General features: G+C 30.8%; 1 protein-coding gene across 2 annotated transcripts in view; it reads right to left on the minus strand.

The window, feature by feature from the left end:
• Nucleotides 1–2,195: 2,195 nt before the first annotated feature.
• LOC126879186 (zinc finger protein OZF-like) overlaps nucleotides 2,196–24,500 on the minus strand; it is a 67,765-nt gene continuing 45,460 nt past the window's right edge. Inside the window, exons 3-4 of one of the 2 annotated variants that reach the window (XM_050642236.1) lie at nucleotides 22,014–23,092; nucleotides 10,136–11,861 (exon numbers count right to left, since the gene is read on the minus strand). In XM_050642236.1, the coding sequence (XP_050498193.1) occupies nucleotides 22,014–23,092 (1,079 nt within the window). In that variant the 3' untranslated portion in view covers nucleotides 10,136–11,861. Of the gene's footprint in view, nucleotides 5,656–10,135; nucleotides 11,862–22,013; nucleotides 23,093–24,500 lie in introns of those variants that run through there. The other variant, XM_050642238.1, reaches the window with a different exon arrangement.

Raw genomic sequence — 24,500 nt, forward strand, 5'->3', positions numbered from 1 at the left:
CATTATGAGCATTTGCTTAATTGAAATAATTAAATAATTCAATTATTATTCGATTACTTGTTTTTCACAACTTTGTTATTTTTTATTATCTTGTAAATGGTAGGGAATAAAAATTTGAAATTTTGCAGTTATGTATAACTTTACACACCCTATCAAAATAGCTATTAAAATGAGAGTGTGGCCATTTATGAAAATCATTGATGACGTCATATCTCTAAATTGGGACACCCTGTATACATTATTATTGTATGTCAAAAATGATAATCTGAAATACTAATCGACGGGTCTTAGCATTTTTTTAAAAAACAATTAATATTTGAATTTATTGAATTTATTCCAAATTTCAGATATAACTTTGTTATTTTTTATTATCTTGTAAATGGTAGAAAATAAAAATTTTATATTTAGCAGTTATGTATAACTTTACACACCCTATGAAAATAGCTATCAAAATGACAGTGTTGCCATTTAAGAAAATCAACGATGTTGTCATATCTCTAAATTGGGACACCCTGTATACATTATTATTCTATGTCAAAGAGGACAATTTGAAATACTAATCGACGGGTCTGAGCATTTAAAAAAAACGATTAATATTTGAGATATTGAATTTATTCCAAATTACAGACTCTCTCTGTATATATACAGGGTGTAACAAAAATACAGGTCATAAATTTAATCACATATTCTGGGACCAAAAATAGTTCGATTAAACCTAACTTACCTTAATACAAATGTGCACATAAAAAAAGTTACAGCCCTTTAAAGTTACAAAATAAAAATCGATTTTTTTCAATATATCGAAATCAGTTAGAGATATTTTATTGAAAATGGACATGCATCATTCTTATGGCAGTAGTATCTGAAAAAAAAATTATAGTGAAATTTAGACACCCCATAAAAATTTTATGGGGGTTTTGCTCCCTTAAACCCCCCAAACTTTTGTGTACGTTCCAATTTAATTACTATTGTAGTACCATTAGTTAAACACAACGTTTTAAAAACTTTTTTGCCTCTTATTACTTTTTCGAAAAGTCGAGATTTATCGAGGTATTTTGAATATTTGTTAAATCCACCACATATTTGTATATGGTTAAGTACGATTATGGAGACTTGGTAATAATATGAAAATTTATTTATGATTTACATTTTTAGATATATTTTGAACCATATTAAAAAAGAAGCCATATCTCGATAAAAGGTGCCTTATCAAAAAAATACAAAGACGCAAAAAAGTTTTAAAAACACTGTGTTTAACTAATGGTATCGCAATAATAGTTTAATTAGAACGTACACAAACATTTGAGGGGTTTAAAGGAACAAAACCCCCATAAAATTTTTATGTAAACATATTAAAAAAGAAGCCGCAACTCGATAAAAACTGCCTTATCGAAAAAATGCTAAGAGCCAAAAAAGTTTTACAAACATTTAATTCAACCAATGGTACCACAATAATAATTTAATTGGAACGTACACAAAAGTTTGGGGGGTTTAAGGGAACAAAACCCCCATAAAATTTTTATGGGGTGAACAAATTTCACTATAATTTTTCTGTAAGATGTTCCTGCCATAAGAATGCCACATGTCCATTTTCAATAAAAAATCTCTAATAGTTTTCGATATATTGAAAAAAAATCGATTTTCATTTTGTAACTTCAAGGGCTGTAACTTTTTTTATGTGCATATTTGAACTAAGGTAAGTTAGGTTCATTCGAACTATTTTTGGTCCCAGAATATGCGATTTAATTTATAACCTGTATTTTTATTACACCCTGTATATATACATCCATATTATTTCAGATAGGCCCATCAAACTCAATAAGGAAATGTTCATTACAGAACATTCTAAATTCAAATGTGTAACCATATACAGGGTGTTACATTTAAATTAACAAAGTAACATCTCCGACGGCCCTGAGGGGCATTAGGGTTTGTTCACTACGGAGACCATCGCATCGTATCCTAGCCTAGAGCTTCATCTAGTATCCTACTGTTCATTTTGGTGAACGTTCGCATTGAAAATAATGCATCTGGCGATCGATAATATGGTACGAGCAGTACGAGGGATACCAGGGGGCGAGGGTCGGCGCTTCGTTGTGAGCACAACTTTAGGGTGCGTTCACTACGGAGACCAAAGGATGGTATCCTAGCCTAGAGCATAGTATCGTACTCTTCATATTCGTGAATTCTCGCATTTAAAATAATGCATTTATTTTACATAGCGATCGATGTAAAATACCCAGACGGAAAACTGATTATCACTGATTTGGATAAAATAGACAGATGGAAAGACTACATTGACGAACTGTTTAATGATGAAAGGCCCGAGTTTGAAATTAACGAAGTAGTTACAGGACCTGACATAACTATGGACGAAATTGAACAAGTAATAAGATTAGCAAAGACCAGAAAAGCGACGGGACCAGACGAAATACCGAGTGAAATAATAAAGCTCTTCGAAAGTTCAGGTAAAAGGTCTCTCCTTCATCTTTTTAATAAAGTTTATCAAACTGGCTATATACCAACGGATTGGCTGCTGTCGACTTTTGTGACGATACCTAAAAAGGCAAACGCGAGAAGATGTAGTGACTACCGAACCATTAGCTTGACGAGTCATGATTTAAAGATATTTCTACGAATTTTACACTCTAGGATGTACCAAAAAATAGAAGAACAGCTTGGTGATACACAGTTTGGATTCCGCAATAACCTTGGGACCAGAGAAGCACTGTTTAGTATTCAGGTTATGGTACAGAGATGTCGGACATCCGGTTTATATGTGTTTCATTGACTTTGAGAAGGCCTTTGATCGGGTAAAACATACTGAAATGATTGCTATTCTTCAGAAAGTGGGTATTGATGATAAAGACCTACGCATTATCAAAAATCTTTACTGGCATCAACGTGCAAACATCAGGATTGGCCGGGACACGTCTGAAGAACTTCAAATACGAAGAGGAGTAAGGCAGGGCTGCATTTTGTCCCCACTAATATTTAATATCTATTCTGAGTTTGTCTTCAATAAAGCAGTGGATAATGCTCAATGTGGTATCAAAATGAATGGCGTCAATATTAATAATTTGAGATATGCGGATGACACGGTGTTAATTGCGAGCAATTATGAAGAACTTCAACATCTGATTAATAGGATTACCACAACGTGTGATGAATATGGACTCAAGCTAAACACCGCAAAGACCAAGGTGATGGTTGTCAGTAGGACGCCAATACAACCGGAAGTAGTAACAGCTTATGGTAAACAATTAGAGAGAACTAACAGTATCACCTACCTTGGTTGTAATCTAAATGAGAACTGGGACATGAGCAAAGAAATTAGAATACGTATAGAGAAGGCCAGAGCTGCATTCTTTAAGATAAAGAAACTTTTATGTGGAAACAACATTACTTTGAATCTTAAAATTAGATTAGTGAGATGTTATGTGTGCTCTACTCTTTTGTACGGTGTCGAAGGTTGGACTTTAATAGATACTCTTCTCAAGAAATTGAAAGCCTTTGAAATTTGGGTATACCGAAGAATCCTACGAATAAGTTGGGTGGATAGAGTTCGTAACGAAGTTGTTTTGCACCGGATGGGAAAAGTCACGGAAGTCGTCAGAACAGTTAAAAATCGAAATTTTGGCCATGTTATGCGACACCCAGAGAGATATAATATACTCCATTTAATAATACAAGGCAAGGTAGACGGAAGAAGTGGGCCAGGTCGAAGAAGAACGTCATGCTTAAAAACCTGAGAGAATGGTATAACAGATCCTCTGCATCCCTTTTCCGAGCTGCCGTTAACAAAATTGCTATAGTCAATTTGATAGCCAACGTTCGATAATCGAGCACGGCACATGAAGAAGAAGCGATTGATAATATAGTTTCGATCGCCAGGTAAAATAAATACATTATTTTAAATGCGAGAATTCACGAATATGAAGAGTACGATACCATGCTCTAGGCGAGGATACCATCCTTTGGTCTCCGTAGTGAGCACACCCTCCCAAAGGAGTTTCGAGAAAGAAGAAGAACATCTGCGGACTGCTTTTGTTTGCACCTTCTTTGTTTTTCTTTGCTAATTCTGTAACTAAAGCAGTTTACACGGGGGTCAAAATATACTGAATAACCCTGTAAATTTCTAAATGCTTTTTCCATTTTTCTGCTTTATTTCCATGTGAAATTTTATAGTATGCTGTTTCAAATTGCTTGGTAGAATAAATCTCTTCACAATAATTGTGTTTTTAACTAGAGTGTACTCTCAAATGTTGTTTCAAATGATCCATTCGACTAAACGGCTTAAAACAGATTTCACACTCAAACATTTTTTCTACAGAGTGTATTCCTAAATGCTTTTTCAAACATCTATCTTCACTAAATTGTTTAGGACAAATCTCACACCAGCACCTAAGGTTTTTTTCGAGTGTGTATTATCAAATGCCTTTTCAGATTTCTTGCATCACTAAATTGCTTAAAACAAATTTCACACTTGTAAGGCTTTTTTCCCGTGTGTATTCTTAAATGAACTTTCAAAGCTCCTGCTTCAGTAAATCGGTTAAAACAAATTTCACACATATAAGGCTTTTCTCCAATGTGTACTCTCATATGCTTTTTTAAACTTCCATGTTGACTAAATTGCTTAAAACAAATTTCACACTTGTAACGGTTTTTCCCCAGTGTGCACTCTCAAATGTGTTTTCAAATATTCATCTCGACTAAATTGCTTCAAACAGATTTCACACTCGTATGGATTTTTTTCTCCAGTGTGTGTCCTTAAATGTCTTTTCAAATCTTCATCTTGAATAAATTGCTTACAACAAATTTCACATTTGTACGGTTTTTCCCCAGTGTGCACTCTCAAATGGGTTTTCAAATTTCCATTTTGACTAAATTGTTTGAAACAAATTTTACACTTATAAGGCTTTTCTCCAGTGTGTATTCTCAGATGGTTTTTCAAAGTGGTTTCGAAGGTGAATTGCTTTAAACAAATTTCACACTTGTGAGGCTTTTCTCCAGTGTGTACTCTCAAATGTTGTTTCAAACGTCCATCTTCACTAAATTCCTTAGAACAAATTTCACACTCATAAGGCTTTTCTCCAGTGTGCATTCTCAAATGAATTTTCAAGTAACTTTTTGATTTAAACGTATTATAACAAATCTCACACTTGTAAGGCTTTTCGCCAGTGTGTATTCTCAAATGAATTTTCAAGTAACTTTTTGATGTAAACGTCTTATAACAAATGTCACACTTAAAGGGCTTTTCTCCAGTGTGTATTATCAAATGAATTTTCAAATTTCCAGCTAAGTTAAATTGCTTAAAACAAATTTCACACTTGTAACACTTTTCTCCAGAGTGCACTCTTAAATGTCTTTTCAAATCACTCGCTTCAAAAAATTGCTTAAAACAAACTTTACACTTATGAGGTTTTTCCCCAGTGTGCACTCTGAAATGTCTTTTCAAATTACTTGATACACTAAACTGTTTTAAACAAATTTTACACTTATAACGTTTTTCTTCAGAGTGCACTCTCGAATGTCTTTTTAAATTAGTCCATACCGTAAATTCCTTTAAACATGTTTCACACTTGTACGATTTTGCTCTGGTGTATGTGGACAAAGGTTTTCCAGATTTAGTTCTAACCACAGTCTGAAGGAAACCTAAAATTAAAACCAAATGATAATAAAACTTTGCAGTTCATAAAAATAGTAACAATTCTATAATAAATGACGGTACCAATAACAAAACTAAGACATAACATTTCATAGGAAACAAGGGTTTTTCAAAGACATCAAAATTGCTAAATTGATGATTCACAAGCAGAGATAAAAAATTCTACAATGAAATAAAAAGAGAAACGACCAAGAAACAAAATCAAAAGAATTTCATACGTTTCGATTATATGCAAAATATTCTGGTTCCTATGATTCCAGTACAGGTATTACACCATTATTTAGGCAAGTAACGGTGAATGTGTTTTGGACTCATGATGTAAAAAGCAGTAAGTAGTAAGTCTCATATTTATCTAGACCACACCAGAACATACAAGCCCAGTTTTACAAACTTTCATTTCGGAGGTTTTACCAGAGAAGGTTCCCATTGTTTTCAATCTGGTAGGATGTAGAGTAACATTTGTGGATGTTGTTTTATGTGCTATTAGATTGAAAACTTAGTTTTCTGCTAGGTTGCCGCTAGGGCATCCCTGCCATTTAGTTCGTTGCAATCAGTGACTGCACGTCGGGGTTTGTCCTAGTTGGGTCAGAGAGAGCCATATGTGCCTTTTGATGAGAGATTAATAAGTTTCGAAACCGATAGAGGTGCTTGCTGCACTCTCTGATTGAAGTGGAATAACGATGCTGCTGTAGTTTCGTGTTGCAACGAAATTGAAAATGGTTATTCACTTTTGATTTGCATGTTTACTCTGATTGGAGTACGAAGGGAACCATTCTCGTTGGAACTTTACCGCGCTGAGCAGATGGGACGTGAATTATAAATTGTTAAATTCCCTCATCTTCCTTAGTCTCAGCATCCGTTATGGCTTGCAAATTGTAGAAGCCTCGGAGGTGTTAGCAGAAAAGGTTCCCATTGTTTTCAATTAGACCAGTGCAAATAGCAAAAAAACAATAAAAAATTAATAGCAGGATGAGACCAATTCCAAATGAAAGTACACATATTAGATAACATGTGGAACATTTTTCACCAAATTTGGATGAGGGGAACATGGGTTGGGGAGCGCTTTTAGGGGTGAAAACGGTTAATTACGATTTGCGGCAAAACGGCACATCCTATCGAAAAAAGTTAAATCGCAAAGTTGTAGGCTATAAGAAGATCTACAACTTTTGTAAATAAGCATTTTTCATATAACCTCAAAATATCCGAGAAAATTGGAAAATTCGATGTTTTTGATTTTATTTTTTTTCTCACTGAATTTTTTTTTTTGTTTATCAAATATGGTGGAAACTTACCTCTTTATGTCCCAAACACGCTGTAATTTTTTTGTATAAAAATATTTTTTAAAACTCTTGTTTTTTATGTTTAAGGGAAAATGTAAGCATTTTTTCAATTGAAAAATTTCCCGAAATTTTTTTAGCTTTTTTAAAGAAGTTGGCATTTTTTTTGTTTATTGAAACCTCTATTTTCTGATGGTGTAAAAAAATATATACGTTACTGTGGAAAAGTTTGTCACAAAAGGCAAAAATCGGAAATTTATTTTCAACCCCTCACCATTTTCAGATTCTCAGACGTAATGTAAGTTGCATAGCGAGTAGGTGCAGCCTAGCCAGACGCCGCGCCGCGGCATTATGTGTACCATGATGACACATACAGTGAATCAAACCAAATATCAAACGTACGTGTTAAACATAATTTTGTGAAAATAATTTAGTGACAAATTTATTTATTGTCAAATAGCAAATTTATTGTCACATTTAGCCAATATTTTCTACAAAAAAGATGCAAGTAAAGAAAATATCGCCAAAAATGGTTTACAATTAATTCTATCAATTTATAAATGTAGAAATGAAAATATAAGTTTGAATCAATTAAGATTTAACAAATACCAATTAGCAAGAGTAAAAACTTCTTTTAAACTAGCTAATCTCCCACCAACTGAAAGCGCAGCAGAACAACACTGTTACAGAGCATACCATCAGATTCAATCTTGGATGGGTAACAAACTGACGGCAACAAATTGGGGCTGGAAGCAACATGAACGTGGCATTGTGCCCATATTCACAAATGCAGAAGTAATTCCAGAAATATTACTAAAAAGTATTTGCTGCAGCTGTGAGACTGGATGCAATAGTCAAAAATATGGGTGCCGAAAGCATGGTTTGAAATGTACCAATTTATGTTCAAATTGTACTTCTGATAAATGCTCCAATGTCGAAAAACCATTTTTTTTTGATAATAATGAATATGATGACATTATGGATGAGAAACCAACGCCAAATGAAGAAAATGTAGACGAAGACCATGGTCTAGACTAGAAGATTTAGAGGAAACTGCAGAATCTGTAAGCATTACCGAATGTGATGAAAAAATGCCATCAAAGAAGCAAAAACTTGATTAATTGATGAAAAATTGGCCATTAAAATTATAATAATTACTTTCTTTTGTATTAAATAAACTTTTTCGTTAAAAAAGTTGTTGCGACTTTTAATTTGGTTTATGAGAAAAAAGTTTAAAAAAATGTAGTTTATAGCTAAGTAGGCAGACTTTAAAAAAAATATAGTTAAAAAAAATAAAAAACACGCTTTTAAAGCACTAAAAATTTAAAAATAACTTTTAAAATTAAAGCTAGTAATATTTTATTTTTAAATTTTTAGTGCTTTAAAAGCGTGTTTTTTATTTTTTTTAACTATAATTTATTCACAAAATTAAAAATCACAGATAACGGCATTAGTGTAGTAAATTTTTAACAGAGAGAGGTTCGTTGGTTCCTGCTCGCTATGCAACTTATATTACGTCTGAGAATCTGAAAATGGTGAGAGGTTGAAAATAAATTTCCGATTTTTGCCTTTTGTGAAAAAATTTTCCACAGTAACGTATACATTTTTTACACCATTAGAAAATAGAGGTTTCAATAAACAAAAAAAATGGCAACTTCTTTAAAAAAGCTAAAAAAATTTCGGGAGATTTTTCAATTGAAAAAATGCTTACATTTTCCCTTAAACATAAAAAACAAGAGTTTAAAAAATATTTTTATACAGAAAAATTACAGCGTGTTTGGCACAGAAAGAGGTAAGTTTCCACCATATTTGGTAAAAAAAAATTTTTTTTCAGTGAGAAAAAAAAATAAAATCAAAAACAACGAATTTTCCGATTTTCTCTGATATTTTGAGGTTATGTGAAAAATGTTTATTTACAAAAGTTGTAGATCTTTTTATTGCCTACAACTTTGCGATTTAACTTTTTTCGATAGGATGTGCCGTTTTGCCGCAAATCGTAATTAACTGTTTTCACCCCTAAAAATGCTCCCCCAACCCATGTTCCCCTCATCCAGATTTGGTGAAAAATGTTCCCCATGTTATCTAATATGTGTACTTTTATTTGGATTGGTCTCATCCTGCTATTAATTTTTTATTTTTTTGGTCCATTTTAGAGCTATCTGCACTGGTCTAAATCTGGTAGGATGTAGAGTAACATTTTTGAATGTTGTTTTATGTGCTATTAGATTGAAAACTTATGTTTTCAATTTACACTTATTCAAAGGCATAAAGTTTTTCAAAAGAGTCATTAAATTACCCCCTACGTCATATGGAGCGAAGACGAGAAAGTAATTTTATCTGGTCTTCTGCATTTTCTCGGAATAATTGAACAGTGTTCGGACATGTGTGTCTTTTGTCTGTCATTGAACTTAACCAATCAGCGACCTAAATACATATTACCTAATTTATTTATACGAATGAAGATTTTTGTATAAACATAATAAACAGTAACCATGTGAAGGGTACAGGGGAAAAACGACCAGTCACAAAAAGTGAAAATGGCGGGTTTTGTGTTTCTTTGTAAACATTGTTGAGAGCAATATAACAGCAATTTTAAAACAGGGACAAAATGATCGCAGCCCTCACGAATACAGGTAAAATATTACAATTTCCAAATTATACATTGACGTAAACTTTAAGTTTTTCTCCAAACTAGTTTCCTGTAACTAATCGATTTTCCCCTGTACCCTTCATATGTGGTATGTACACAGATAAAGGCCTAAGTACCTACTTTTCCTAAAGAAAAGTGAACATTATGAATGACACAGAGGAAACACGTGACCCAGATTGCTGTAACTCGGTCTTACGGGCCAGTTTAAAGATTCTGATAATTCGTCAATGATCTATCATGACATAACAAAAAAGTAGAAAAAAAATTAGACTTAGTGGAAATCAATCGTTTTAAAACTACAGATTTAATTTTCAATCAACAAAGAGATAGTGGGTAATCCTCTTATTAAGACTAACAGGAATTTGGTATGTATACAAACACCAATAAATAATAACAATATAGTTTATTGCGACTTTTTGAACCATACAAGTATGATTATAATTTACAGAAATATATATATATATATATATATATATATATATATATATATATATATATATATATATATATATATATATAAAACGGTCGATAAGATATAAAAAAAATACTATATATATATATATATATATATATATATATATATATATATATATAAATTTTTTTGTAAAGTTTATGCAGCTTATATTTCTAAATGTTTATTCAAATTTTTTGGTTTATTTTCCTGTAAAATTTTATCGTATGCCGTTTCCAATTGCTTGGTAGAGTAAACCTTTTTTCAAAATGATTTGTTTTTAACTAGTATGCGACCTCAAATGTGATGTCAAATTACTTGCTGAAGTAACTGCTAAAACAAATTTCACACTTGGATCTTTTCTCCAGAGTGTATCCTTAAATGCTTTTTCTAACTTCTATCTTGACTCAATTATTTATAGTCTAAGTCTAAGATACGATATAAGGTCGACCTTCACCTATTCACCTATCTGTTTAATTGATAAAAATTATTGTATATGTAATTTAGCATGTCAACAGTTACAAAAAACAAGGAATGCCCGATGTCATTTTGTTCTAAAGACTATAATTAATTAACCTTTTATAATTGGCGACCATAGTGGTGCTTATCTTCTTATAATTGTCACCCTACGTAGAGCTTACCTCTTTAAACATCTAATAATTTTTATCCGTTAAACAGATAGGTGAAGGTCGACCTTATATCGGATCCTCTATTATTAGAACAAATATCACATCAGTACCTAAGGTTTTTCTCGAGTGTGTATTATCAAATGCCTTTTCAAACTTCTTACATGACTAAATTGCTTAAAACAAATTTCACACTTGTAAGGCTTTTCTCCAGTGTGCATCCTTAAATGCTTTTTTAAAGATCCTGCTTCAGTAAATCGGTTAAAACAAATTTCACACTTGTAAGGCTTTTCTCCAGTGTGTACTCTCAAATGCTTTTTTAAATTTACATTTTGACTAAACTGCTTCAAACAGATTTCACACTCGTATGGCTTTTCTCCAGTGTGTGTCCTTAAATGTTTTTTCAAATCGTCATCTAGAATAAATTGCTTACAACAAATTTCACACTTGTAAAGCTTTTCTCCAGTGTGAAACATCAAATGTCTACTTAAAAGACTTGCTGCAGTAAACTGCTTAAAACAAATTTCACACCTGTACGGTTTTTCTCCAGTGTGAAATCTCAAATGTGTTTTCAAATTGCCCGCTTGAATAAATTGCTTACAACAAATTTCACACTTGTAAGGCTTCTCTTCAGTGTGTCTTCTCAAATGAACTTTCAAATTTCCATCTTGACTAAATTGCTTAAAACAAATTTTACACTTATAAGGCTTTTCTCCAGTGTGTATTCTCAGATGGGTTTTCAAAATGGTTTCGAAGGTGAATTCCTTTAAACAAATTTCACACTTGTGAGGCTTTTCTTCAGTGTGTAGTCTCAAATGCTGTTTCAAACGCCCACCTTCACTAAATAGCTTAGAACAAATTTCACACTTATAAGGCTTTTCTCCAGTGTGTATTCTCAAATGAATTTTCAAGTAACTTTTTGATCTAAACGTCTTATAACAAATCTCACACTTGAAAGGCTTTTCTCCAGTGTGTATTATCGAATGCCTTTTCAATCTTCCAGCTTCACTAAATTACTTAAAACAAATTTCACACTTATAAGGCTTTTCGCCAAAGTGCTCTTTTAAATGTCTTTGTAAATATCTCGATATCGTAAATTCTTTTAAACATGTTTCACACTTGTATGATTTTGGTCTGGTGTATGTGGCCAAAGATTTTTCGGATTTAGTTTCCACACTCTGAAGAAAACCTAAAATTAAAACCAAATAATAATAAAACTTTGCAGATCATAAAAAGAGTAAAATATTATACTAAATGACCATCATACCAATAACAGAACTGAGACATATAAGTTCATATCAAATAAGGGTTTTTCAAATACATCAAAATTGCTAATAATAAGCATAGATAAAAACATTCTACAATGTATTAAAAAGAGAAAACACCAAGAAACAAAATCGAAAGAATTCCATTTGTTTCAATTTAAGCATCTAACCGTGAATGTGTTTTGCACTCATGATGTAAAAAGCAGTATGTACGTTTCAAAATATTTTAGAAACCGGTATGTTAATCCTATTATAAAGTCATTTGTATTTGAGTATTATGGTTAAAATTTCAGAGATACACATACTGAATAGCAGGTATAATAATTAAAAATTCGATAATTAAATATATTACAATTATTAATTTCTACCTGGGCCGAAAACGTTAACACATAATTCAAATACAAATGCTTTGTAATAAACTTAATATTTCCAGTTTTCTAAAATGATCTGTTATGTACTATAAGTCTCATATTTACCTATGGACCAGGGCGAATCTGTTTTGAGGTGGATGTGAGAGGTGGCATTCGGATTTTTGCAGATAAAGTTAGATGACAACTTAAGTAATTATAATTGACTTATGCTCCTTCTCAAATATGCCCGGAATATTAATAAAAAATTAAAATATTTAAAAATTTCGAAAAACATCGATTTTTTTCTACTTTAATTGCTTATAACTTTAAAATGATTTATTTTGGAACAAAATCATAAATAAAATAAAGATAATTGAATTTTGTATGACATAAGACTGGTTTAAAATGTCTTAAATTATTACCCTTTCAGTAAAATAGCAATAAATACGAAATAAGGGGACAAAAAGCCTGTTCTTAATCCAATGTTTTTCAACCACTTTGGTTGACTGAGAACCTTCATAATTCGCTTAGAAAATTCTTACAACATACTTAAACCGTCCACCTTTCATTCAAATCGACTTGATAGATTTTGCATAATAATTTTGTAATCTAAATTTTTTTTAAAAAAGTTCAAATTTTTTAAAAATCTTTCTGAACAAAAAGCAGGCCATTTAGAGGTTTGCTAATTTTTTTACATATAAAAAGGCAATTTACAATTGTTTATAGTCTAAGATACGATATAAGGTCGACCTTCACCGATTCACCTATCTGTTTAATGGATAAAAATTATTCTATGCTTCTTTTCATGAGCATTTTTCAGTGCGTCACAAGTGATAGAAAAAAAAGGTAAGTCTGTGATAATATACATTTTAGTGACATGACATTTTAGTTAAATGTGACAGTTGCCACATTTTATTTGCAATTTGGCATAAAATCAAAACAATTGTGTTTATTGCATTTATAAAATGGTATTTTCTTTAATTTGTAGTCTTATAAATTGTACAGAGACGTAGATATCTTATATAATTAGTAAATATTTTTTTTTTCGATTATAGCGTCATCTATTGACAACTAGAATAAATGTTAGAAATGTCACCGACGAAATGTAATCACCGACGTGCGTTTTTTTCTATCACATGCAATTGAATGCGTTAGAAAGAAATCGAAAAACTGTGACGCACTGAAAGATACTTATGTAATTTAGCATGTTAACAGTTACAAAAAACAAGGAATGCCCGATGTAATTTTGTTCTAACTATAATTAATTAATAATTAAAAAATGACTTTTTATAAATAAAAAAAATTCGACCCGGGCAGATATTATTGCAGATTAACTATTTTTGATGGGAATAAGCCACATTTTTACTAAGAAAAATGATTTTATTAACGTTTCGACGTCCAAATCGTATGCCGATGTCAAAATACACAAATTATTAATCAATTAAACAAAATAATGTTGTTGATAAAGGCATTTAATATTTAATTTCGATTCAGAGATTATTACCATCTCTCTATGGACCATTTCGAACTTTTGTTCTCTTCAGGGGAGCCTGTAATGATTCTGAATCGAAATTAGACATATTTGCCAAGTATGCCAATTACAAGAATGTTGCTTAATGCCAAAAATGTTGTTGCTTAGTAAAAAATTCTTCTAATAATTAATTTAATCTGACTCATTTATATCGACAATTCAGACATATATTATACATTTTAAAGTAGAAGACTTTAAAATGATATTGCGAATATTTATGAGTTGCGTAGTTTATTAATAATTTTTGACAACGGTATTCGATTTGGACGTCAAAACATTAATAAAATCATTTTTTTAGTAAAATTTTGGTTTATTTCCCATTAAAAATAGTTAATTACAAAAATGTCACAAGAAAATAGCGTCAGAACAACATTATTTCAGATGTTTTAGATTATTCTAAACAAAAAAGGTCTTTTGTAATTTTTTTCTAAAATTGATCGTTTTCTAGTTATAATCAAATTAAAACTGGAAAAAGAACGAAAGATGACGATTTTCAAGGCTGAAAAACATGAGTATAAATTATCATTTTTCAAATTACGAAATACCTAAATTCAAGTTCAAACCTTATTCTATGGTCTTGTTCTTGATAAGTCTTTTAGACTTATTTCATTCTGAAACATTGTTTTTTAGTTGTTAATGCCCGTCTCCCCATAAGAAACCTTCCTTATTAACAATTAAAAAAATATGTTTTAGAATCAAACATGGCTAAAATTCTTATCGAGACCTGATAGAAAAAGGTTTGAACTTGAATTGTGTTTTTGAGCCTTGAAAATCGCCATCTTTCGTTCTTTTTTCAGTTTAAAATTGTTTATAACTAAAAAACGGTCAACTTTAGAGAAAAATTACAAAAGATCTTTTTTGTTTAGAATGATCAAAAAATCTGAAATAATATCTGCCCGGGCCAAAAAATTTCTTTTGAAATTTATAAAAAAAAAAGTAATTTTTTATTATTAATTAATTATAGTTTACAAAACAGAACAAAACAAAATTAGATCGGGCACCCCTTGTTTTTTGTAATTGTTAATAAGCTAAATTACATATTGTAACAACCAAATAAGTAGTTTTACGCTACGCCCCTGGACGGTGACTGTAACAGTATGATCGTCGAACCCAACACATGGTTTTGCAAATGCCCTGTGTTCTGTGAAGTGACCTATATATCGTGTGTGTGGTCTCTGATCGTTGTTTATGTTTTAAGATTTGCAGATGTGAATAGACAACAGACAATAGGGCTTTCATCGATTGTCATTTGTTTCGAACTTCTGTCATGTGTCATATAATATTAATATACACGGATGGGGTGACCAAGAGGAAAAACTTTTTTTATTTTCAATTTTAGCGAAAAATGTCATTCTTGATAAAAAGTTTTGCTTGTTCTAAAACCCCATAAAATGAATTAAAATTCAAGTTTTTCAAATCCTGCTTAATTTTATAGCCAATTTTATGTAAATCCCTATAAATTTTTGAACTAAGTTCGAAATTGTAACAATAATAACTTGGGAGAACAACCCTTTCGCTTCTCTGGATTATGAAGCCAGACTTTGTCGTTCTCCTTGAATCATCAAATTGTTTATTAATTAAATAATTATTAATCCAATAATTTTAATAATGAAATTTAACACAAGATAAATTCTATATTGAACGCTTAACAATGTCGAAAAAAATGACAATTCGCAAATTATTTATCGGAGTTGACAGTTACTAAGCTACATTGTGGCTTGGCAACACTAGATTATTGTTACGATTTCGAACTTAGTGCAAAAATTTATAGGTATTTACATAAAATTGGCTACAAAATTAAGCAGGATTTGAAAAACTTGAATTTTATTTCGTTTTATGGGGTTTTAGAACAAGCAAAACTTTTTATCAAGAATGACATTTTTCGCTAAAATTGAAAATAAAGAACTTTTTCCTCTTGGGCACCCCAACCGTGGACACACTGTATCTACGTTATACGTCTTTGGTTTGTGTCTGTACATATACCAATAACGTATGACGTAGATATGTGACACATGATAGAAGCTCTAAACAAATGACTGAATAAAAATCCCTATATTCTTAGTTTCTGTTCTTAGTCAGTTAGCCTTCAGATTTTGTATGATAAAGACGTAATACAACGATTGATCCTTTATCGTGATTTTCATTATTAGCCCAGTCGGGATAGCATTTGACCTTGCATTAGGAGCTGCCCCAAATTTTATTTTTCTAATCTTTAGGGACAGTCAATATTAGTATAAATTTAAAATCTCGACTGAATTCCACCGTTGCATTAGCCGCCATCTTGATTTTAAACGAGAACCGTTTTTGCTCAATATCTCCGCCATTTTTTTCAATTTTTTGACAAAACATGTAGAAACTGAAATTGTTGAAAATGCGATTTTCTATAATTTCATTTATTATAATTTTTTTAGTGCGGTCGATATTTTCCGAGTTATGAGGGGAAAATAGTGACAGTTGTAGCATAATTATTGAATTATCCCGTTTATTATTAGTTTTACAACAAATATTTACCTATACAAAAATGAAGAGAATTAAATTTTCTACAATTTTGATGACGTTCATTTTTATGATAAAATCAATATTTAAGATAGTACGTATGTGGTAAAGGTGCGAGCGTAAGACCTGACTGATTTTGTGGCAATCGTTTTTGTTCAATATCTCCGCCATTTTCAACTTTTCGACAAAAAGTGTAAGAACTGAAATTGTTGCAATTACGATTTACTACAATTTTTCGAGAGAACCAGTGGTGGGTCTACAAGGGGGGAAATGGGAAAATTCCCCCCAACGGGGTCCAAAATTTAAAAAAAAAAAATTGTTGGAACATCACGATATATTAGCTGACAAAAAACTTAAAATATCGACAGACAAATTCAACCAATAAAACCTGCTAGCTAATAAAATTAAGTGAACTTAATGTATATAATGTCTTTTTATGTCTTTTATATACTTAGTTTGGTTGATGTTTCATTGGAAGTTTCAAAAATTGTATAAAATATAATTCTCCTTTATTTTTGTTTATGTACAATTCTGTCGTAAAGTTAATAATAAATGAGACAATTCAATAATTATGCTTCCCCTCCGCTTTCATTATTTCCCCCTTAACTCGGAGAATATTGATCGTATAAAAAATTGTGCCTAAGAAATTGTAGGAAATTGCATTTCCAACAATTTTCTTTCCCACCATTTATGTCGAAAAGTTGAAAATGGCGGAGATATTAAGCAACAACAGTTCTCATTTAAAATCAATATGGCGGCTAATGCAACCGCGGAATTCAGTCGAGATTTTAAATTTACGCTACTATTGATCTCTCCTAAAGGATATAATTATAAAATTGGGGGCAGCTCGGATACAAAATTCAATTCAATAATTATGCTCCCCCCACAACTTTTTACTATTTTCCCATGTAACTCGGAAAATATCAACCGCATGAAAAAAATTGTTAAAAAGAAATTGTAGGAAATTATATTTTGAACAAATTTTGTTGAAAATGGCGTAGATATTGAACAAAAACAATTGCTATAAAATCAATCCGGTCTTACGCTCGCGCCATTACCGCATACGTACTACCTTAAATATTAATTTTAGCAAAACAATTAAACAGATCAAAATTGTGTAGAATTTAATTCTCTTCATTTTTGAACAGGTACATATTTGTTGTAAAACTAATAATAAACGAGATAATTCAATAATTCAATAATTATGCTCCAACTGTCACTATTTTCCCCTCATAACTCGGAAAATATCGACCGCACGAAAAAAATTATAATAAATGAAATTATAGAAAATCGTATTTTCAACAATTTCAGTTTCTACACTTTTTGTCAAAAAATTGAAAATGACGGAGATATTGAGCAAAAACGGTTCTCGTTTAAAATCAAGATGGCGGCTAACGCAACGGTGGAATTCAGTCGAGATTTTAAATTTATACTAATATTGACCCTCCCTAAAGATTAGAAAAATAAAATTTGGGGCAGCTCCTAATGCAAGCTTAGGCCTGTTATTCGTCTAACCCGACTGGACTATATAAACAACCCTAAAACCTGGGATTAGCTATTATTAGTAACATTACATATGTCTTTGGTTACCCAATATATTTATGTAATGATAAGTCACCTATCGCGTCGCTGGTACCTTTTATAATTGGCGACCATAGTGGTGATTATCTTCTTATAATTGTCACCCTACGTAGAGCTTACCTCTTTACAACATCTAATAATTTTTATCCGCTAAACAGATAGGTGAAGGTCGACCTTATATCGGATCCTCTACTATTAGAACAAATATCACATCAGTACCTCACACTTGTAAGGCTTTTCGCCAAAGTGCTCTTTTAAATGTCTTTTTAAATATCTCGATAACGTAAATAGTCTAGTAAAATAAAATTACACTACATGTAAATCAAAATGTAAATTCGTACAGATTGAAACAAATTTTATATCAAAGTTTAGGTGGGTACAAAAGATATTTTCAAGAAAGTATCCAAATCATACAAGGGGATCATTGTTTAAATAATTAAAAAGTGGTCATTTTTGCATAAAAATTACTTTTTAACTGCTGAGGTCATCCAATTACTAATGAAGGTCTATAGGATTGTTTTCTTTAAAGCTGAAGGGTGAATCTTTCATATATGACTTACTAAATTAAATTTGGCCTCCTATTTATTTAAATAATTATACATAAAACTTTAAAAACAAATTTACAAAAAATTATTTTTAGCGTTTTAAATAAGCACTATAAAATATCTTATTTTACAGGATAAGTTGCGCTATGTTATCAGTATTAATCAAAAAAATATTGGTCCAAAAATATTTAGTATTTTTTGAGATATTTAATTTGTTTATTAAATGTTACTCTATTTTAAATTGCAAAAACGCGGTTGTTGCCAAAGAAATATTAACCTGTATTAAATCTTATTATTTTTACTTTTATGTATAGTTTCGATAAATGTATTGATAAATTCAAATTTCAATTAAACTTCCCCCTAAAATGGCATTTGAAAATTATTAAAATTTGTTTATAATTTGTTTTTTTTAAATAGCGTCGCAGGCATTAAATATTTTGAAATGCCGTTTCGATAATTGGGTTTCTGGGAATTTTTCACTAATTAACAATTTTTTTTTGTCTTTTTTTCCTCTTCTTTTTTTTTCTTGGAACTGTATTACTACGGGCCCTTTTTGGGTTAAGTTTCATTAAGAGTGTCGAATCTCTAAGTTGTTGATTCTAGACCTAAAAATATTAAGATTGTATTTTGTATTTTGACAACGGCACCCGATTTGGGCGTCGAAACGTTAATAAAAATCATTTTTTAATAATATTGTGGCTTATTTCCCATTATAAATAGTTAAAATATTAAGATTGGTTTAAAACCACTTAAATAAAATGTGACTACTTACTGAGTTACAGGGTGTTTTAATTAAAAATTTAAAAATTATTTTTTCCAAGTACTTTCAAAATATTTGACGTATCCTTATCATACTTGACAGAAAGTGTGATTACTATACAGTCTACTAAACTGTGATAAATAAAAGTTTCTAGCTACCACCAGAGGCGTACGACAGGGGACAGTTAATGGTTGACCCTTCCCAAATTCTACGCCACTGAGGAAATTACTATTTTAGCGAAATTTTTCGATTCTCCAATACTTTCTATGTGAATAATATACTCCTTACTGGTAACGATTAAGTCATTAGTTTTCGAGATATTGAACGTTAAAAATGAAACGGCATAGTTATTTTGATTCATTAATTCATTCATTTTAAATTTCCAATATCTCTCAAACTGATGACTTTATCGATACCAATAAAGTTATTCACATACAAAGTATTGGAGAATCGAAAAATTTCGCTACAATAGTAATTCACTCAGTGGCGTAGAATTTGGAAAGGGTCAATCATTCACTATCCCCTGTCGCACGCTTCTGGCACTAGCTAGAAACGTTTATTAATCACAATTTGGTAGGGTGTATAATAGCCACACTTTCTGCCAAGTATGATAAGGATACATCAAATAGTTTTAAAGTACTTGGTAATAATAATTTTTAAATTTTTAAATAAAACACCCTGTAACTCAGTAAGTAGCCACATTTTATTTAAGAGATTTTAGTTAAATCTTAATATTTTTAGGTCTAGAATCTACAACTCAGAGATTCGACATTCTTAATAAAATTTAACCCTACAAGGGCCCGTAGTAATATAACTCCAAGAAAAAAAAAGAATGTGTGTGTACTTTGTACGCACGTAAGAAGTTATACTTCTATTATATGATTATATGATTATAAACGAAATTAATATACTTTTTATTTATATTTTATTTAAATATTAAATTAATTTATACTTACTACTTCTCAAAATTTTTTATTAAAACAGTGCCAAAAAACACATTAAAAATGCCACAAATGATTTCTGAACATTAATTGTCGGAAATTTTTTTAACTAAATACGTATTTTCTGAAAATAAAATTATATAATAAATATACTTACAATCATAAAATGTATAAAAAAAAATAAAAAAATAAAAGTTTCTATTGGGATTCGAACCAACTTACCACGCGGCTGGTATTTGCGTTGTATTGGGATTCACCCGCATTAAAACTTCGCCACAGAGACAGATTGTCATTATGTGCGAAGATCGTCTAACTCAACAGATTAACCTTTTGACATTTTTAACTTATGTAAATCAAATTATTTTGATTTTGAATTGAAATGATTTAGAATTGAAAAAATACAACAAAACATAGAGTAAGAAGACAATATATTAGGTGAATATTAAGGTGTATAATAAAAGTATTACATACTACTTATGTATTTTGGTAGGTTCAAGGTAGGTATCGGAGCCCGTATAACGACTAATAAATTTCGCAATCACTTGCGTCGTGCAAAGTGGCTATGTTCAAATATCATAACAAAATTTGATCAACTATTCATAAAACACTTACCAGTGAAAGATTCTTTAGCTTTGAATAAGCGAGATCTGCGGCACTCATACTAGGCACAGTTTGATGAGCTTTCACATTGGCATGCAACAATCATCTCTTCTATGTAAATAAGTCCAAAAATATAATATGAAAACTATTTAAAAAGGCAGTATAACCATTAACTAACTTTTTGTTTGTTGTTTCTCTTCCTACAAATTTTAAAACGCAACAAGCATACATTATAACCAAACCATGCACAGTCCCACAGCTGTGCCACAGCTGCCATATTGGATAATTTTTGTCATGTCATTTGAACATCCAATTAGAACAAAGTTATAATGCGCATGCGCCCGGTCGCTAGGTTTTCCCATATAAAATTTCACCGTCATTACGCCCGTAAAGAAGTATAACTTCAAAAAAGAAGAAGAAAAAAAACGACAAAAAAATTTTGTTAATTAATAAAAAATTCCCAGGAACCCAATTATCGAAACGGCATTTCAAAATACTTAATCCTTGCGACGTTATTAAAAAAACAAATTATAAACAAAACTGAATAATTTTCAAATGCCATTTTAAGGGGAAGTTTAATTGAACTTTGAATTTATCAATACATATGTCAAAAATTTACATAAATATAAAAATAATGAGATCTTAAGCAGGTGAATATTTCTTTGGCAACAACCGCGTTTTTGCAATTGAAAATATAGTAACATTTAATAAACAAATTCAATATCTCAAAAAATATTAAATATTTTTTGACCAATTTTTTTTTGCTTAATACTGGTAACATATCGCAACTAAGTCTGTAAAATAAGATATTTTATAGTGCTTATTTAAAACGCTAAAAATAATTATTTGCAAATTTGTTTTTAAAGTTTTATATACAATTATTTAAATAAATAGGGGGTCAAATTTAATTTAAGTCTTATGTGAAAGATTTACCCTTCAACTTTGCAGAAAAAAATCTCATAGACCTTCGTTAATAAGTGAATTACCTCAGCAGTTAAAAAAGTATTTTTTTTGCAAAAATGACCCCTTTTTAATTATTTAAACAATCATCCCCTTGTATGACTTGGAAACTTTCTTGAAAATATCTTTTGTACCCACCTAAACTTTGATATAAAATTTGTTTTAACCTGTACGAATTTACATTTTGACTTCTTTTTATTTTATTAGGGTAAAATTCTTTGAAACATGTTTCACACAGAAAGATTAAACAGATAGGTGAAGGTCGACCTTATATCGGATCCTCTAATATTAGAAGAAATCTGACACCAGTACCTAAGGTTTTTCTTGAGTATGTATTATCAAATGCCTTTTCAAATTTCTTGCATCACTAAATTGCTTAAAACAAGTTTCACACTTGTAAGGCTTCTCTCCAGTGTGTATTCTCAAATGAACTTTCAAAGATCCATGTCGTCCAAATTGCTTAAAACAAGTTTCACACTTGTAAGGTTTTTCTCCAGTGTGTCTTCTCAAATGAACTTTCAAATCTCCATGTCGTCCAAATTGCTTAAAACAAATTTCACACTTGTACGGTTTTTCCCCAGTGTGCACTCTCAAATGCTTTTTTAAACTTACATTTTGACTAAACTGCTTCAAACAGATTTCACACCCGTATGGCTTTTCTCCAGTGTGTGTCCGTAAATGTTTTTTCAAATCGTCATCTTGAATAAATTGCTTACAACAAATTTCACACTTGTAAGGCTTTTCTCCAGTGTGTTTTCTCAAATGAACTTTCAAATTTCCATCTTGACTAAATTGCTTAAAACAAATTTTACACTTGTAAGGCTTTTCTCCAGTGTGTTTTCTCGAATGAACTTTCAAATTTCCATCTTGACTAAATTGCTTAAAACAAATTTTACACTTGTAAGGCTTTTCTCCAGTGTGTATTATCAAATGCCTTTTCAATTTTCTAGCTTCACTAAATTGCTTAGAACAAATTTCACACTCATAAGTCTTTTCTCCAGTGTGTATTCTCAAATGAATTTTCAAGTAACTTTTTGATGTAAACGTCTTATAACAAATCTCACACTTGTAAGGCTTTTCGCCAGTGTGCACTCTTAAATGCCTTTTTAAAATTCCTGATTCACTAAATTGCTTCAAACAAATTTCACACTTGAAAGGCTTTTCTCCAGTGTGTATTATCAAATGCCTTTTCAATTTTCTAGCTTCACTAAATTGCTTAAAACAAATTTCACACTTGTAAGGCTTTTCGCCAAAGTGCTCTTTTAAATGTCTTTTTAAATATCTCGATACCGTAAATTCCTTTAAACATGTTTCACACTTGTATGATTTTGGTCTGGTGTATGTGGCCAAAGATTTTTCGGATTTAGTTTCAACCACACTCTGAAGAAAACCTAAAATTAAAACCAAATAATAATAAAACTTTGCAGATCATAAAAAGAGTAAAATATTATACTAAATGACCATCATACCAATACCAATAACAGAACTAAGACATATAAGTTCATATCAAATAAGGCTTTTTCAAGAACATCAAAATTGCTAATAATAAGCATAGATAAAAACATTCTACAATATATTAAAAAGAGAAAAGACCAAGAAACAAAATCGAAAGAATTGGTTTCAATTTAAGTAGTCCATTAAAATGTTACATTTTTTAGGCCGTACCTTGCATTTCTCAGAGGAGTCAATTTTATTTCTTTAATGTGTAGGGGGAATCAGTAGAAGCTTAAGTTCATGTTTTTGGGGTCGCCATCCTTGTCCCCCGGTCGCCATCTTGGAAAAAGGGTGCAAAGGGGTTTCGCGCTATATCTCGTAAACTACCAACCCTACGGAAAATCTAGTTGAACATAAAATGTAGCAAATTAAATTTTCCACAATTTTGTTTCTATTACTTATTATCGTCAAGTGACCAACAAAAAAGATATAACCAAAAATATGTAATTTTTTTTAACAAGTTTCCTTTTGGATGTTATAACTTTTTTTCAGTTCATTTTAAAATAAAATAACATTATAGCAGTTTTGTAGAGCGTTTTTTAGCGAACAATTTCCACTATAAACTTGTTTAATTCTATTTATTTATATAGGTTTTACAGCGCTCCAAACTTGACCAGATTCTCGAATGCTCATAGGGATACAATAAAAACAAAAGTTAGGCTTACTTTTCTATCTATATATATTTTGATTCATACAATTTATTATGATTTTAACATTCCTATGCTATTATTAATCTGTTTTTGACCTTTCTTCCCACTATAAAACTTATAACTCTAAGCATATATAGAAAAGGCCCAAGAACTTGTTTGAGGACAAATTCGCCGCTTCAGAAGAAGAATGACGCAACCGCAAAATTCTTAAACAGAGCAAAAAACGATTTTTGATACCAAAATCATAAAGTATGATAAAAATTAGCCATTCACCACACCGTGGTCAGGATCTCGAGATATAAGCGTTTTTTGGGGTGTGCCGCTTGTATATGAAGTAACATAACTTTTTTCCTATTAAATATTTTGACTTAAAATTTTCCAAAAAACTTCTTCATGAACTATATTTTATTGTTATGTTGGTTAAAATTATAAACTAAAAAGTTTGTCACTCAACTTTTTTAAGTAAACATGAAACTACGGAAATATGATGACAAAATGTTAATAAATTAACAACTCCTTTTTTAATGTGTTTAAACATTTTGGACAAATTTCATTCTTATCTACATACTTCAAAGATGACACAGTAAAATTTTTAAAAGGAAATATTTACAGCGACCAAAGATACAGCGAGGTAAATTTGAAAAATCATCAAAAT

Source organism: Diabrotica virgifera, chromosome 1 (genome assembly GCF_917563875.1).
Source record: "Diabrotica virgifera virgifera chromosome 1, PGI_DIABVI_V3a".
NCBI classification, from domain to species: domain Eukaryota; kingdom Metazoa; phylum Arthropoda; class Insecta; order Coleoptera; family Chrysomelidae; genus Diabrotica; species Diabrotica virgifera.